The 17,621-nt window shown below is 41.8% G+C and overlaps 1 protein-coding gene across 1 annotated transcript; it reads left to right on the forward strand.

The window, feature by feature from the left end:
* The first annotated feature begins 14,910 nt into the window (after positions 1-14,910).
* Positions 14,911-17,276, forward strand: Hesx1 (HESX homeobox 1). The gene is made up of 4 exons (XM_006981472.4): positions 14,911-15,913; positions 16,358-16,557; positions 16,829-16,930; positions 17,012-17,276. Exons 1-4 carry the CDS (start codon positions 15,757-15,759, stop codon positions 17,108-17,110), a joined length of 558 nt encoding a protein of 185 aa, XP_006981534.1. The 5' UTR covers positions 14,911-15,756; the 3' UTR covers positions 17,111-17,276.
* The last annotated feature ends 345 nt before the right edge of the window (positions 17,277-17,621 follow it).

Below are 17,621 nucleotides of genomic sequence, written 5' to 3' on the forward strand. Positions count from 1 at the left end.
AGGAAAGGGGGAAAAAGAAAACCACCATCAACGATGAGATAGAGAATGACCATTTTTCTTTCCTAAATAACCTTGTACTTTAGAAATTTTACAGCCAGTACAAGGGTTATAGCTCTGTGGTAGAATGTATCTCTAGCATGCCAAAGGCCTCAGTTTCAGTCCCCAGCACAGCATTTAAAATTACTGATACAGGCATTTAGAAGAGTAATTACCAATGTCCTACTCAGAATGGTAAGAGCAGAATCATTACCAGAATCCTCTGGAAAGCCACCTATTCACAAATAACCTCTAAGACTCCTCAATCTGAAATTTGGGGTATTAATGTGGCTTTTAGAAGATGATGCATAATCTGGGCATAGTGGTACAACCTGTAATTCCAGTGCTCAAAAGACAGATACACACACACACACACACACACACACACACACACACACACACAGATGCACACACAGAGAGAATACTTTTGAACATCACTAGAGTGGGAAAAACAGATAATCCAATTATTTTCTTTTTAACATACAGCTGAGATGAACTAAATTCAAGAAATGGGTATATGAATTGGTGATTTGGAAGCTCAAATCATTCCACCTTGTTTTAAAAAAAAATCATCTTCCTATTTTAGAAGAAGTTAGCATTGATTAATTTCTCTGCTCAGACCAAGAACTTTGGCATAGATCAGCAGCATTCCCCTTTCTTCTGAGGAGAATAGGAGAGAGTCTGGATTATGAGCTCTTGGTTAGGCGTGATGGAGCCCACCTGTGCTTTGGAACCCTGTCTCCAGCACTTAGTAGTCTGTGACTTTAGCAAGTTACTTTTCTGTGTCTTTGCTCTGTCAGCTGAGAAATGAGGCTTAAGAAAGGGAACCTACACTGTAGAGTTGATAAAATAATCAGTGAGCTGTAGAGTAGTACACAGCACAATAAACAATCAGTAAAAAATATACTTGTCCTTTCCAATCTCTACTGTTAAGTAGGAAAATACTTTCCTGTTCTTACAGCAGCTTCCATTTTCTTCATTTCTCCTTTGTCATATCCACAAAAACTGATGTGTTCTGAATCAGGAAATCATGCTTATTATCTTAGGAAGTTCCAATACCATTTAAACAAAACCATTGCCCTTGCTGGCTTATCACTGTGACTTAGGAGCTTCTCTGGCCAAAACTAAACTTTAAAAATTAAAAATAAATAAATAGGGTGTTTAGCCTGTTTTCTTTTGTTGTTTTGGGTTTCTTTCTTTTTCTTCTCTCTCTCTCTCTCTCTCTCTCTCTCTCTCTCTCTCTCTCTCTCTCTCCCTCCCCCCCCCACAGGCTCTCATATAGACCAGGTTGACCTCAGACTCCCTATGTAACTCAGGTTTACCTTGAACTCCAGTCCTCGTACCTCCACCTGCCAAGAAGTGAGATCACAGAAGTGCACCACCACCCTTGGTTTCTTTAGTCCATTTTTTCTTGGTACAACCCAATGCCGTGGACTAATTTGTAAAGAATGCAGGTTTGTTTGATTCGTGACAGACTAAGAAGTTCAAGTTTGGCCAGCCATGGCTGAGAGGTCCTTCTTGCCACTTGTGGTTCTGCACAGATTCCCCGGGCATCCCGGGATTCATAGTGAAGCAGAATATCCCAGCCCAGGTCTCTCTTCCTCATTTTATACAGCAGAGTCCTGTTGACTTGTGCCTCGACTTTATGGCCTCATTTAATCTATCTGAATCTCATCATCCAATACCATAGTTAAATATCTTTCTTTCTCTTCTCCCCTCATCCCTGTCATCTTCCTCCTGCTCCTCCTTTTTCTTCCCCACCCCCACGTCTATGTGTATGTTGTGTGCATGGGGGCGGGATGGCGGCACTCACTCATGCATGCCAGTATGGAGGTGAAGGATCCATATTAGTATCTGTATCTATTGCTCTCCACCTTATTTTGAAATAAGGTCTCTCACTGAATCCAGACCTTGCTATTTTGGCTAGTCTAGATGGCCAGCCAATCTAGAATCTGCCTGTTTCCGCCCCACCCCACCAACAGGGTTACAGATGCAAAGACCAAGCCCACCTTTGGTGTGGGTGCTGGGTATCCAAAGTCAGATCCTCTTGCTTGCAGAGGTCTTCCACTGGGCTGTCTCCCCAGCCCTCCACTCTCTTAATACCTCACAATGGGGATTAAATTTCAACATGAGTTTTGGTGGGAACATTTAAACCACAGCATTTGTATTTTGATGTTCTAGGGACAGGGTGTACCAACAGCAAAACTATCACTATAATGAATATCTGAGAGTTTGCTTGTTTGTTTGTTTGTTTGTTTGTTTATGGAAGAGGTTTGGAACTGCCTCCAAGTTAAAAGATTCACGGCCTTTATGATACTTTTACCAGCATAGGAATTCTGGAAGAGAGGGTAAAAGGGAAAGAGGTGGCTGTCAAAGAAGTCAGTATGTCCTGTGAATGCTTCATAGCTGTGAACGTCTTGACTTTTACGAGACACTAAGGGAAGTTTAAAAACAAAACAGGATAACTGAGAATTGAATAAACCACGACTTTTATTGCAGAGTTAGTGCAAATCAGTCTTGGGATTAATGAACACATCCTTGTATGAACACTAGGTGGTGGTGTTTAGTTTGGGAATTTGAACAACTGTCTTCATTCAACAAATATTTATTCCACAGTAAGCGAAACATTAACAATCTCTGCCCCTGTGGAACTGTTTAGAAGGTATGGTGAAGAGAAAGATTGTAAAAATAAATAAATAAACATGCTTAGTGTTGAGGTATTATGTTAGAAACTGCAATGAAAATTGAGCAGGAAAAGGATGGGAGACACAGTTTTAAATAGGCTTTTTAAGGTACACATCATGGAAAAGGTGACATCTGACCAGAAACTTGAAGCCACAAGAGTGAGCCATGGGGATGTCTGAGGAAAGAACATTCCAACAAGAGACCGTCAGCACAGAAACCAACGCTCTAAGGCAGGAGTGGCCTGACTCAGAACTAGCACAGAGGTCAAGGTAGCTGGAAAAGACCAAGGAGGTCGGACTGAGAAACAAGTAAGGAGAGGAAGGAGCTCCAACCATGTAAAATCCTGAGACACTCTGTGATGACTTCAACAAACCCACTTTAATGGAAGTTGTAATTTAAAACAACTGAGTGAAGCAAGAAATCAGAATGAGTATATTGATATTGTTTTAAATAAATTTAATAGTTTATGAGGTATACTTATTTAAAAGAAATGTTTGCATCAATGACTTAGCCAGAGGACAAGGTGAGCAGCTTAAGAACAGAAGACCAGTGGTTTAACCTGAAGACGGGTGGATAGTACTTCCTCTTCTCTTCCTGAATAATTCAGTCCAAAGCCAATAGGTGGGGCCCAGGTAAAGTAGGAATAGGTATAGAATGAAGCTACCCTGGTGACTCATGGCAGGATATTTGAGTCCAATTATGACAAGGATTGTATCCTCACATACACTTCTTTTCAAGACTAGTGAAGAGTGCATTCTGGTGGAGAGTCGGCCTGCGGCAGGATGTTAGTGCTGAAGTGGGACAAGGCAGGAAAGTGTATGAGAAGGCAATTTTCAAGTCATACAGGAAGAGAAGGGCTTTTTGGGAGCAGGTACCTGACACAAAATTTCAAAACCCAGGGTGGAGTGAGAATATCCACAAAAGAAAGCAGACTATTGGTGTTCAAGTGAGTTAAGGAAAACTTCCTTTCAGCAGGGCTGTGAGAGAGGAAGGCGTCTCACAGCTAGGGGGAGGTTACACACATAGAAAAGATGGAATGAATAAATACTCTGGGGATAACGGATGCCAGGATCCTGGCTGTCAAAGAGGGTGACAAAAGAGAGAAATTAGAAAGAGCCCTGTGGTCCTGGATCCATGTTAGGTACCCATGTAAACGTGTAGAACATACATAATATGGTTCCTGCCTCTTAAGAGAGCCTGAGAACACAGATAACCCAATAGCTATAAACAAGCATACAACCAAGATCTCGACTTCCAAATATCATTCCTCATTAAAAAAAACAAGAGTTCATTGTGAGAAATTACTGGTTATAGGGCTGGAGGAAAGAGTAGAGAGGCATGTGCCTGGGATATTTTGTTTTGCTAGAAAGTAAAAAATGCTTTTCTAAAAATATATATAGAATGGGCTGGAGAGATGGCTCAACAGTTAAGAGCACATACTGCTCTTGCAAAGGAGGACATGAGTTTGGCTCCTAACACCTGGTTGGTTGGCTCATAACTGCTTACAACTCCAGCTCCAGGGGGAGCTGATGCAGCAGGTCTCCTTGGGCACCCGCAATCGTATGCAAATAACTGCATACACAAGCTGGAAAGATGTCACCGTGGTTAAGAGCACTCGATGCCCTCAGAGGGCCTGGGCTTGATTCCTAGAACCTACATGGCATCTTAGAACCACCCTTGCCCCCAGATCCAAGGGATCCCACACCTTCTGACCTTCAAAGGTACCAGCCATACCTGTGATACACATTACACATAAAGAGACAAAACATTCACACACATGAAATTAATTTTTTTTAAGAAAATTTGGTAGAAAATAGGATACTTAAAGGTTTAAAATAGCTCCCTCACCAGGCATGGTGGTTCACTTCTACATTCCTAGCAATCAAGAGACTGAGGCAGGAGGTTGGCTAGTCTCGGGCCAGCCTGGGCTACATAGTGAGACTCTGTACTAAGCAAATGCTAGTACAGAGCCCTAGGTTCAATCTCTAGTACCAAAAAATAAAGGATCTCCCCCACAAAATACCCTGTTATTTTAAAAGGTAAATAATAAATGTACAGTGAAGAAATTTGGAAGATAGCATTTGTTTTCTCTTTTGGTTCTTTGAGAACTTCATACAGTGTATTTTGATCATATTCAGCCCATCTCTCAACTACTCCCAGACTCACCACCACCCCTCCCCTACCTAACTAACTTCATGACTAGCCCTCCCCCACTTTTAACCCATTAAGTCCAATCTGTACTGCAAATATACTCTTGGATGTGTGACCTTTCACTGGAGTGTGGTCAGCCTCCCAGGGTCCACATCCTTAAAGAAAACTGACTCTCCCTCTCCCAGCAGCTGTCTGTTACCAACAGCTCCTCAGCTAGAGGACAGACTTCATGTCCATCCCCCCTCTCCATGCTGGGATTTCAGCAGACACCAACTTAAACCTTCAGAGTTCAATGTTCCCACTAATAAGACAAATCAGAATTGTATACTACCTGACAGGAAATATGAAAAGAACATGTTACTGCTTCAGTAAGGGGCCTCCCCAGTGTCCAACCTAAACCTATCATGCAGAAACATCAGATGGACTTAACAGAAGGACAGTCTGGAAAGTAACTGTAATTTCCCAAGTGCTAAAGATCAAGGAAATGTGAGGCTTTTGATGATTAAATAAGTTTAATGATTAAATAAATTTAAGTACACACATAATTGAAGGTAATGCCTCACTCCGTACTGGATCTATTATGTGTGAACGGCAGTTGATGAAACTTGTGTGGGATTTGATAATTGTGGTGTGTCAGTGTTGATTTCCTGCCTTGGATGGTTTCATTGTAATGGGAGAAGAAAGTCTTTGCAGGAAAAACACTGAAGTATTCGGGAGTGATGAAGCATCAGTTAGCAGCTACTCTCAAGTAATGATTGGGGAGGGAAAGAGTTTGAAACTTTTCCTTAAGTTTGCACCTGTTTCAAAAATGAATTAGAAAACATGCATAGCTATGACCATGAATAGACAAATGAACATAATATTTTAATTGGTTGTGTTTTTCTTCAGAAGGCCCTGCTCCTTAAAGGAGATTAGTCATAAACAGGAGTCCTGACTCTAGAAAAGAAGGGCTTTCGAGTCCTGGAAAGAGTGAGTCTTCTGGGCACTTAAAGTTTTCCTAAAATTGTTTCTGCTCTTTTCTTCCCAACACTCTCAAATGTAATCTGTTTTTATTATTTTATTTTTGGAGATTTTATTTGTTTTTATTTTATGTGTATTAGTGTTCTGCCAGATTGTCTAGCCACCACGTGGAGAGCTGGTGGAGGCCAGAAGAGGGCATCAGATTCTTTGGACCTTACTATAGATGGTTGTCAGCCACCACCTGGGCATGGGTCCTCTGGAAAAGTAGCCAGGGCTTTTTTTTTTTTTTTTTTTTTTTTTTGGTTTTTCGAGACAGGGTTTCTCTGTGTAGCTTTGTGCCTTTCCTGGAACTCGCTTTGGAGACCAGGCTGGCCTCAAACTTACAGAGATCTGACTGCCTCTGCCTCCCGAGTGCTGGGATTAAAGGCGTGCGCCACCACCGCCTGGCTGCAGCCAGGGCTCCTAACCTCCAAGTCACATCTCCAGCCCCTCCAATAGAATCTGTTTTAAATGAAGATCTATGCCACTCAAAAGTCAGATGGTGGGCACGTGAGATGGCTGAGGGAGCAAAGGCTCTGGCTGCCAAGCCTGATGACCCAAGTTCCATCCTGGGAGCCAACGGTGAATGGGGAGCACTGCGTCCCCGGAGCTGTCCTCTGATGTGACATCCGCACATGTGCACACGTGCAAGCACAGACACACAGTAAATACATAAATATAACAGAATACTGCATTTAATAACATCTCAACACCTCTGGGTAAGAATGCAATGGAAACCATACAGCTGCCTCATGGAGGACTAGCTGTTCACTTTTGTCTTTACGTTTATTCCTTTATTTTGTGTGGGGGAAGGCAGGCGTGGGTACACATGTGGGGTCAGAGGACATCCTGTCCTCCTCGGTTCTTTCCCTCTACATACAGATTCCAGGGATCAAACTTGGGCTGTCGGGCTTCACAGCGCGTGGCTTTACCCACTGAGCCATCTTCTGGCTCAGATAACAACCCTGAGAAGTGTATATTTATTTTATGGGAATTCTACTAATACCTGAACTGCAGGATTTCTGGAACAACATTATTTCTAGTGTCTTCTAGTCATCTTATGAACTCACAGGCTGTATTTGTGTGGTATATGACATTCAAGTTTGCTATTCTAGATAAATCTCCCCTCCAAGCACTTTTAGAACCTTTAATATTTATTGCACTCGGCTGGTTTTGACTGTCTCATTCTGGAAACTCCCGTTCTGAAGTGATTTGGTTTACATGCTTGATCATTGCTTAATATGTCTAGAAATAAAATTTGCAGCTAATAATCCCTCCTTTATCTATATTCCCTTATTAATAATGCCATCACCTACCTGGCCTCCCAAGAAATATGGGAATCACATTGACTTCCTTCTTCTCAGCCCTTCACACACACACACAATGCACTCATCACACATGTGCACACAGGCACATGCACTCACACATACATGTATACATACAGGTACACACAGTCACACACACAGGCACGCATGTGTATGCACACATAAGTACACATACACAATACACAGACACATTGTCTACCCCTACTTGGCCTTAGGTTTTGTTCCTTGTTTCTGATATTTTCTTTTCTTTCTTTCTTTTTTTTGTTTTGTTTTGTTTTGTTTTGTTTTTCGAGACAGGGTTTCTCTGTGTAACCTTGGCTGTCCTGGTACTCATTCTGAAGACCAGACTGGCCTTGAACTCACAGAGATCCACCTGTCTCTGCCTCCCAAGTGCTGGGATTAAAGGTGTGTGCCACCACTGCCGGGCTCTGATATTTTCTGATATATCTCTGTCTTCAAACAAACAAACAAACTCTGAAAAGCCTTTTAAACGTCATCAGTAACAGTAACAAATAATATCTTTTTTTTTATTTCTCCATTGTACTAGCTACTGTCCCAAAGGTTTTGCAGAGATCCCTACCCCTCACCCCCAACTCAATCTTTAAGTACACAATTACCTTCCTTTTGTTGTAGAAGAAACAGAGGAATAAGAAGGAAGCTACATATGCAAAATCACAAAACTTAAACTAGGTGGAACTGAAGTTTGGAGCTGTAACCTGACGTCAGAGTTGGGTTCCTGACCCACCTTCAGTCATCTTCGATTTCACCCCAGCATATCGGACTCTTTTCTGTTCCTACAGTCTCTAATGTATACATCTTTATTTTCCTATATTATATTTATGTTTGTGCTTACCAGTATTCCTGGAGGACTAAGAGAACTATATAATTTATATTTATAAAAGTTGAGAGACCAACGAATCCACCTTAGTATATCTCAAAATGAGCCTACGTGTGTCACTCTACTCCAATGCTTGCCAATATTTTGCAAAATTTGCTACAGTTATTTCTTCCTTAGTTTATTTTCTGTCTTCCTGAAGTATCCTTGTTGTTGTTGTTGTTGTTTTGAGACAGGGGCTCTCTATGTAATCTTGACTATCCTAGAACTTGCTGTGTAGACCAGGCTAGCCTCGGACTCAAAGAGAGATGCTTGCCTTTGCCTCTTGAGTTCTGGAATTAAAGATATGTGCCACCATGCCTGGCCTTCCTGAAGCATCTTAAAGCAAAATCCAAACATTCTGAGACATTATCCATAAATACTTACTAGAGCATATTTTAAAGGGGCATGTGTGAATGTTACACATGAAAGTACTCTGTATGTGCAGGGATGCTTGTGTGACAGGTCTTTTACGCATTTGAGCCATCTCCTCACCCCCTAAAAAAGCTTTTAAAAACCTAACCATAACCATATTACCATACCTAATATGAATTACTATCATCTTAATCATGACTTTCTTTTGAGACAAGATCTTTCTGTATAACTCTGGCTGGCCTCGAACTTTTGATGATCCCTCTGCCTAACCTACCAGAATGCTGGAACTACAGACATGTACCACATGCCTGGCTTAATCATGAGTTTCTTGACAGTAGACATGCTTTTGTTTTTGTCCTTTGTTTTTATTTTGTTTTGTTTTGTTGGTTTTTTTTTGAGATAGGGTTTCTCTGTATAGCCTTGGCAGTTCTGGAACTCACTCTGTAGACCAGACTGGCATCAAACTCATAGACATCTGCCTGCCTCTGCCTCCCAAGTGCTGGGATTAAAGGTGTGCACCACCACCATACAGCATGATTTCGTCTTTATGTTCTGAGTACCTAGCACAACCCTAGTCCATGCTAGAGTTTAGTGAATATTTGTTATGACTCAGAAGTTTGTTTTTTAAGTTGTTTTAGAACCATGTAACATTTTCCCTACAGAGACAATGTAGAAGTAGCTATCAGGTTGGGTTAACTGACAACCTCTACTTAATCTACTGATTAGATTAAATAGCATCAAAGTTTAGGCCTGAGCCCTTTGGAGCCCCAAAGCCTAAACTGCTTTATCTTTAAATACTGAGTCTTAGGAAACCGGAGTCTTAGTTGAGCCCTGGGTTTTCTTGTCCCCATTGTCAGTTGAGGTAGGACACAGCAAGATCCACACTGGGGAGAAAGGCCATTGGCAAAGAAACAACAAAAATTCACGGTGGCAGACCAGCCCCCACAATTATTTACCCCAGGGACGCTCAAGGAATGAGAGATAAGAGACTTAGTTAGAAATAGAGGGGAGAGAAACAGAGAGAGATGCAGGATAGACTCGGGTGGGCCTGGATCCTTATCCACCAGCCCAGAACTTTATTCCAAAGGTCTATTTGTAACAATGCCAAGGGGTGGAGCAAAAGACCTCCCCCTTGCTAGTTAGACCCTTACAAACACCTGATACTCAGGCCAGCGGTCCAATCAACCTCTTATGCAGTCCTGCGGGGTACAGCCACTAGGAGAACTAGTGGGCTACAACAATTCACCCTGCTAGAAAAAATGTGCTAAGACACATTCTATCATTTCACAAAAGAAGTACATAGTGACCAAACATAAAGAAACAAATGCCCAACTTCTTTGCTTCAAGAATACAAGGATGATGGTGAGATTATTTTTCCTACCAGATGGGCAGGTGTTTAAAATGTTTGTAACGGGGGTTGGCCAGATATATCAGCAGGTAAAAGCACTTGCCACTAAGCCTGGCAACCCAAGTTCTAGCTCAGGAACCCACGTGGTGAAAGGAGAGAAATCAATCCCACACGCTGTCCTCGGCACATGCACACATTCACATAGGTACACATGTGTGTGTAAATATGTAAATAAGTAAACATAATTTTTAAAAGACTCTCTATTTTAAAATGTTAATAATGTGGTGTTTGCCAGGATAAAAGCAAAGATACTTATATGTCCAAAATACTATTTCATTTATCCACTGAGTACATTTCAATAATTAAATATGTGTGTGTGCACATTCATTTTAGAAGTTCTGTTTAGCTTCCTTCAAGTCTTTCCTGCCATTTCTGTCAATTTAATCATTTGTCCCTATATAAAATTTTACCCTTCTTCACATTTTCATTTCTAGCTAGTCTATATTCCGCATCAGCGTCTGAACTGCCTCAGGAAATGCCGTTACTTAGACTAGGGATTTGACTTCACACATCAGAGACCTCAGTAAGCAAAAGAGACCTTTTTTTGGCCGAATTAGGTGGTTCCATACTAGCATGGAATGTGGGAACCCACAATCAACAGGGTTTCAAGCTCCCCTCTCTCTCTAAACACAGCTCCCAACATTTCACCGTCTCCCACCATCTTCTCCACAGTGAAGACAGGAGACAGAGCAGAAACAGCTCTGCCTTTTGATAGCTGGCCTCACCATTTACACACATTGCTTCTGCTCATATTCACAGGATGAAAGGTCCCAAGACCGCATCAATGGATAATGTGGTCTAGGACATGTAATTATTAACCCTTGAAACTCCTGTTGCGGCTGATGGAGTATAAAATGGATGCTGGGGAGAAGTAGTGATACAAATCTCCTTATTTCTGCTGGTTATCCCTCATGGTGACTGGCCTTAGGTGCTTGATGATCCTTAATTATGAGCTTTATGGTTTGAACTGTTTTTTTTTTTTTGGGGGGGGGGGTTTCGAGACAAGGTTTCTCTGTGTAGTTTTGGTGCCTGTTCTGGATCTCGCTTTGTAGACCAGGCTAGCCTCACACTCACAGAGATCCACCTCCTCTGCCTCCCAAGTGGGGTTTCGACTGTTTTTGACAGAGCTCAAGAGGTTGTCTTCAGTTCAGCTTGCTCACCGCTGCTGGCCTGAGATTCTGAGTTTCAGTGATTCTCAAGACCTTTGCCCCTGGAGGGGACCCCACTGCTCCCGGTTCTGACTTCAGTGCTGTGTTGTTGGGTTTGGGGTTTAGTTTGACTTCATGAACAAACTAATGTTTATTGACTTTGTAAGATCCCATCAATACATCTAAGGTAGGCTTTACTTAGAATCTAGTTGTTTCATAGAAAAAGGATCCTTCAAGGAATGTGGCCCAGATGTTACTAAACCAGTTACATTCCATTCACTTCACTTGTCTTCAGGTCTGGCTTTCAAGCTTGCCGAACTCACCAGTTAACTTTCTTATCAGGGAACTTAATGGACGAATCTCTGTCTTCACATTGACACAGCTGGCCATTTATTATTCTTAAACCTTAAGTGAGCCAAACAGCACCTTGAAGACTGGGGACTGAAGAAAACAGACAAAAATCCTCAGTGAGGAAATGGGCAGCAAACAGTAAACATAAACCATCTGTTTTGACTGTAAGTGCTGTGGATGAAAACTGGACAGGGCGTGAAGACGGCTCTGGGAGAAAGATTGCAGTTCAAAGAGGGTGCGGGGTGGGGCGGAGCATGGGGTGGAAAGCTAGGCCTCACTGGAAAGGTGACATTGGAGCAATGCCTGAAGGAGGAAGAGACTACACAGGGAACAAACATTCCAGATAGTGACCGTAATCATGTCAAGGTCTAAAGGCAAGGCTGAACATGGAGGATCCATGAAGAGGAGGGGCACCTGGTGTGGCTGGGATGGAGTGATGGGAGAATACACTAGGAGATGATGTGTGTAATCATATATGTCAGTACTTGTGGAAGGTCAGTGCGTAAGGAAGGGCGGAGTCAAGGGAGACTCTGGCCTGCCATCCAAGGAGCAATATGTAATGGGACACAGGTAAAGCCACCGAACCTGTGGTGATACATAGATTAATAGAAATGAGTTGAGTTAAGTTATAAGAGATAGCTAGCAAGAAGCTTGAGCCATAGGCCATGCCGTGTGTAATTAATATTAAGCCTCTGAGTAATTCTATTCCTATCTGAGCCTCATCAAAGATGATGTTACTGAATCAAAGCAACTCTACATAAATGACAAATGTCTGAAGAGCCTTAAAACAAGAATAAAGATACCCGGGTGGCTGGGTGGTGGTGGTGGTGCACACTTTTAATGCCAGGACTAGGGTGGCAGAGGCACTATATTTTTTAAAAGATCTCTTAGGCCAAGCGGTGGTGGTGCACACCTTCGATCCCAGTGCTCAGGGGGCAGAAGTAGATGGTTATCTGAGTTCAAGGCCAGCCTGCTCTGAAATGTGAGTTCTAAGACAGCCAGGGCTACACAGAGAAACCCTGTCTAATAGAACAAATAAGAGCTTTTAGAATAAGGAAAGAAAAAGAAGATAGAATCAGAGACAGAAGGCAGGTAGAGGGATTGGACCACTCAGTACAGGTCAATGATGAATGTAAAAGGAAGTATGGGCAGAAAGTGGAACAGTTCTGGGAGATTTTAAAAAGGCCTAACTTTTGGATTATGGACATAGAAGGAGGAGAAGAACACAATTGCAAAGGCATAGAGAATATCTCCAATAAAACAATAGAAGAAATTTGCCGAATCCTGTAGATACAAGAGACCTGTAGAACTCTGAATAGACCGGGACCAGAAAAGCAACCCCCCCATGACAAATATACTTAAAACATTAAAAACACAGAATAGCTGGACGGTGGTGGTGAATGCCTTTAATCCCGGCACTCTCGAGGCCAGCCTGGTCTACAAAGAGAGTTCCAAGACAGTCAGGACTACACAGAGAAACCATGTCTCAGAAAACCTTAAAAACAAAACAGACAAACAAAAAACCTAAATAGAGAGTATTAAAAGCTGCAAAGGAGCAAGGTCAAGTCACGTATAATATGGAGCCCACCAGAGTAAGACTCAGTGACAATCTGACAGAAACGTTTAAGTGCAGAAGGGCCTGACAAGATGTATTCTAAGTTCTGAAAGACAACAACCCTGCAAAACTGTATACTAAAATTGAAGAAGAAATGAAAACATTGCATGGAAAAAACACATTTTTTGAAAAATGATTTTATGACCACTAAGCCATCTTTACAGAGGACACTAGAAGGGAGACGCTGGTCCGACAACAAAGATAAACACGTTAAAGATGTCACAGGGAGTACATAAATAATTCCAGAACATTAATTAAAGGAGGTCTAAGAAAACACAACAAAATGGCCGGAATTAATACACATTGTTTGATAACAACACTTAACATTAATGGTCTCAATTCTCCAATAAAGAGATGTAGACTAGCAGGATGGATTATAAAACAGGACCCATGTGGTGGTGAGGGCAAGGGAAAGATGCCCTCCCCACCCCACCCTTGCCCCTACTACCTGTGGTGGGCAAGGGAACATACCCATCCTTACCAACTGCAGCACTCCGGAAAGTGGGCCCTGCAGCACCGTTAGAACCATATGGTGGTATGGGTGGGGGAGAGACACCCCGCACCACCACAGTCCCCCATCTCCCACACCCACACCCACCCCCGCCTGTGGCAGGTGGGAGAGCTGGCCCTGAGGTCATAAGAGTGGGAGAGCTGTCCCTGTCCCTGCTCCTCACCAGCTGAAGCACTAGGAGAGGGGCCCCTACACGTGCCTGGGCAACACAGTAGATCTGGCCCTAATGAGGTAGGTGTAGTGGAGCCGACCCTGAGGTTGTGAAAACAGGAGAACTGGCCCCGCCCCTTACACCTATAGCAAGGGGTGTACAAGCCAGCGCAATGCTGGAGAGCTCCCCGTGGTGGTGAGGCTAGGGGAGAGCTAGCAGGCTGACCAAACCGTCAACTACCCCTGCCCAGAACCAGAGTTGACCCACCCCAATATTCACCCCATCTATGATCTGCTGGAGCACGTGAAGGGGCCGGTCCTGCAGATTCAAAGCTGCAGGATCTCCATGACACACGGCAATAACAACAGAACACCCAAGAGGATTGCCATGGAGGACCCAGCATCCAGAGTGGAGCAGAAACCAGAGGTCTTGAACCAGACAATGACTCTTTGCAATGAACACTTGCAAATAAAGATATATGGATTAAAAAGAAAAAGAAAAGAAAAGGAAATACTACACCTTTAATCCCAGCACTTCAGAAGCAGAGACAGGCAAATCTCTGTTTAAAAATAAGAAAAAAAAAGAAAAAGAAAAAAATAATAATTCTTTTAATGTGCATTGATATTTTGCATGCATGTATGCATGTGTGAGGGTGTCAGATCCCCCAGGAACTGGAGTTACAGACAGTTGTTAGCTGTTATGTGGGTGCTGGGAATTGAACCTGGGTCCTCTGGAAGAGCAGCCAGTACTCTTAACCACCTCCAGCCTGGGATCTCTGTAAATCTGAGGCCAGCCTAGTCTACAAAGTGAGTTCCAGGACAGCCAGGGCTGTTACACAGAGAAACCCTGTCTTGAAAAACAAAAAAAAAGAAAATATTAGACCAGTTGGCATTTGACTGAGCTTTTCTGGACTCAACTGATTTGACTATAGCCTGTAAGAAGAGTTAAGAGTCTGATCCACATGTCCATTCTAGAGCTTAGGCTGAAGGGCAGTAGCTACCCCGGGGATGATGTCATAGTGTTATCAGGAAAGCAAACCAATCATACTAACAGGTTTTGAGCTTTTGTTCACATTCTTTCCACTGGTCAAAGCAAGTCGCACACACAAGCCCTAAGTCAAGAGGTGGGACATGCACTGTGTCCCCCCACCTTTAATCCCAGTGTTCAGCAGGCAGAGGGAGGCAGATTCAAGGCCAGCCTGGCCTGTAGAGTTGGTTCCATGGCTATATAAGACCCTGTCTCAAAAAAAAAAAAAAAAAAAAAAAAGAAAGAAAGAAAAGAAAAGGAAAGAAAAAAGGGTATAGTTAACTATATTCTTTGAAATAACTGTGTTAAGGAAAGAAATTATTCTCTGTAGCATATGAACTTCATGTAAGCTTGTATCTTTCTCATTTAAAACAAAGAATGAAAGAAAGGAATTAGCCCATTAATTATTTAAAATACATGGTGCAACTGTTCCTATGAATTAATCCAAGGCACTTGGAAGACAATTACACTCTGTGTTAATAACATTGCCAGGCTTTTCCAGTATGCTGCCCTCCGAAGAGTACTGTGACTTTGTTGACAACGTTCACTATTACATATGCATATGGAAAACAGGCATTTTCATCAGAATTACCGTAATAGCATTAAGAGATTATTACTTTTTCCAGTTTCATTGGAAGAACATTCGCTAAATCAGATTATTGTTTACTTGACTGCTCTTCTCTCTGTCCTGTACATTTAGGTAACTAGAACCCTGGAAAATATAAACTTCAGGATAAAAACATGATTTTATACATTAGTGATCTCAAATAAAAGAGGAGTGCTACCTTCGTGCATCACTTCTTTCAACAAAGTTAAGTCTGCATTCTGCTTAGGAGAGATAACACTTTTTGTCCCTGTAGGTGGCCCCCTGGTGTAGCCATTAGTTGCTAATTACTTGCAAACAAATAAACAATTAACTCCTTAAGCTGCTGGCTGGGCAAGTGTTCATTGACTTGCTAAAACTTTCTAAAACAGGATTTTAATTAGTGACGTGCAAAACCCAGCCCCCTAGTCAACAAAGCTATAAGGTGAACTGCTGGCAGGTCCCAGCTCTGCACACGTGAGGCAGGAGCCCTCCAGCTCTGGGCGACACAGAAGAGGATGTCTCCCAGCCTTCGGGAAGGTGCTCAGCTCCAGAAAAGCAAACCCTCATCCTGCTCCTTCTCAATTGAGAGCATTTTAGGACTGGACCAGAAAAAAGATTGTGGACCGTCAACAAGACCCCACAGACCGTGGGCAGACACCTGCAGCGACTCAGGTATGCCACAACTTTATTTTTAAATCTGTCTGCCTTTTTAGTTTGCTCTTTATTTCACACAGTATGGAGTTAGAAACTACGATTCCATTCTGTTCCATAAATGCAAAAGGCCCCTAACAGGATCATAAGAGAGTAGAATGCCTGCTGGGAATAGACGTTATTCAGTCATAGAAAGAACTACCGTTTGCTTCGGAAGACCCTCTGTATATGTTTGACACATCAGGCATTCTAAATCTCTTTTCAGTGAGAAGTAAATGGCAGAGTCTAAAATGTTCTCTCACTAAGGCAGAATTTCTTTTCTCTTCTATCCTTCCTTCCTTCCTTCCTTTTGAAATTGAATTGAAAAATTCTCCAGGAAATTTCAAAATAAGTTACTGAAATGACTTTTTCCTGAATTTGCGGAACACAGGCAATCTAAGATGGAGTTTATTCTTCTGATTTTAGAGAAATGCGGCAACTCATGCCTACATGCCCCAGATCTTCCCAGTGAGCTCTCATTTCCTTGTCCCGTGGATCACCCAATGCCAGAAGAAGGGGCTTCGAAATATGAAAATTATTTTTCAGCCTCAGAAACACTCTCTTTGAAAAGAGAGTTGAGCTGGTACAGAGGACGAAGGCCAAGAACTGCTTTTACCCAAAATCAGGTGGGAAGATTTTTCACCCAATAGCAATAACACAAAGGTTGTAACTGATGCCCTGGTGAACAAAAGCTGTTCACTTTGGGATCAGTGTAGAAGTATCATTAATGAAACAATGCACTCATATTTTAACAGTCTCTGGGTAATCGATTTTTTTAATGCATTTAGGTTAACTTCCAAGTTTAAGTGCATTTTTTTTTTATACTGCACAACCGGAAGCCCAATTTTGGTGACATATGGAGTATTATCACATTCAAGAATTCTTTCCTTATTCTAGGTTGAAGTGTTGGAAAATGTCTTCAGAGTGAACTGCTATCCTGGCATTGACATCAGAGAAGACTTAGCTCAAAAGCTGAATCTAGAGGAAGACAGAATCCAGGTAATTTTCAAGCACAGTTGTTACTTGTGATGATAATACAGTAATGTGTCTGAGAACTATTTTATTTTCCCTTGATTTTAGATTTGGTTCCAAAATCGTCGGGCAAAGCTGAAAAGGGCCCGTAGAGAATCACAGTTTCTAATGGCGAAAAAACCCTTCAACACAGATCTTCTGAAATAGTTTTTTAAAGTACACATGTGAGATCCTCTTCCAGTTGCGGAACACAAGGAATCAATAGAATCCCAAGTATTTAAAGTGTTACTGTCTCTTTCCTGTACCTAATGAATATTGTCATGCTTTCTGAAAATATTACAAATAATTATGATTCTAGCATAGTACATATTATATCTGGAGATTTTTAGTTATAATAAATAAAACCTTTCCTATATATTTTAATAAAAATTTTTAAGAAATGATAGCTATTTAATATACTTTATTCTTTGAGAATTTCATAGATATATAGTATATTTTAATCATATTCATCCCTTCTCCTCCTCATAACACTTCTCAGATGCATCCCATTCTCCCCCCTCCCTCCCAACTTCAACAATAACTATTTTCAAAGTGAGTAAAGTTAATGTAATAAATAAGTATGTGTATTAAAATCACTATGTTCATGCATAACTAAGTGATTCCCACAGGCTGGATGCAACTTACAAAATATTTCAAAGATGTAATAACTAAAAAAAGA

Source organism: Peromyscus maniculatus, chromosome 9 (genome assembly GCF_049852395.1).
Source record: "Peromyscus maniculatus bairdii isolate BWxNUB_F1_BW_parent chromosome 9, HU_Pman_BW_mat_3.1, whole genome shotgun sequence".
Lineage (NCBI taxonomy): Eukaryota > Metazoa > Chordata > Mammalia > Rodentia > Cricetidae > Peromyscus > Peromyscus maniculatus.

Excerpts from the sequence above, each read along its gene's own strand:
- Hesx1 (XM_006981472.4), top strand. The coding sequence starts at position 15,757 with ATGTCTCCCAGCCTTCGGGAAGGTGCTCAGCTCCAGAAAAGCAAACCC. Across the intron at positions 16,558-16,828 it reads CTGCTTTTACCCAAAATCAG|GTTGAAGTGTTGGAAAATGT; the intron begins GTGGGAAGATTT and ends TCCTTATTCTAG. Across the intron at positions 16,931-17,011 it reads TAGAGGAAGACAGAATCCAG|ATTTGGTTCCAAAATCGTCG; the intron begins GTAATTTTCAAG and ends CCTTGATTTTAG.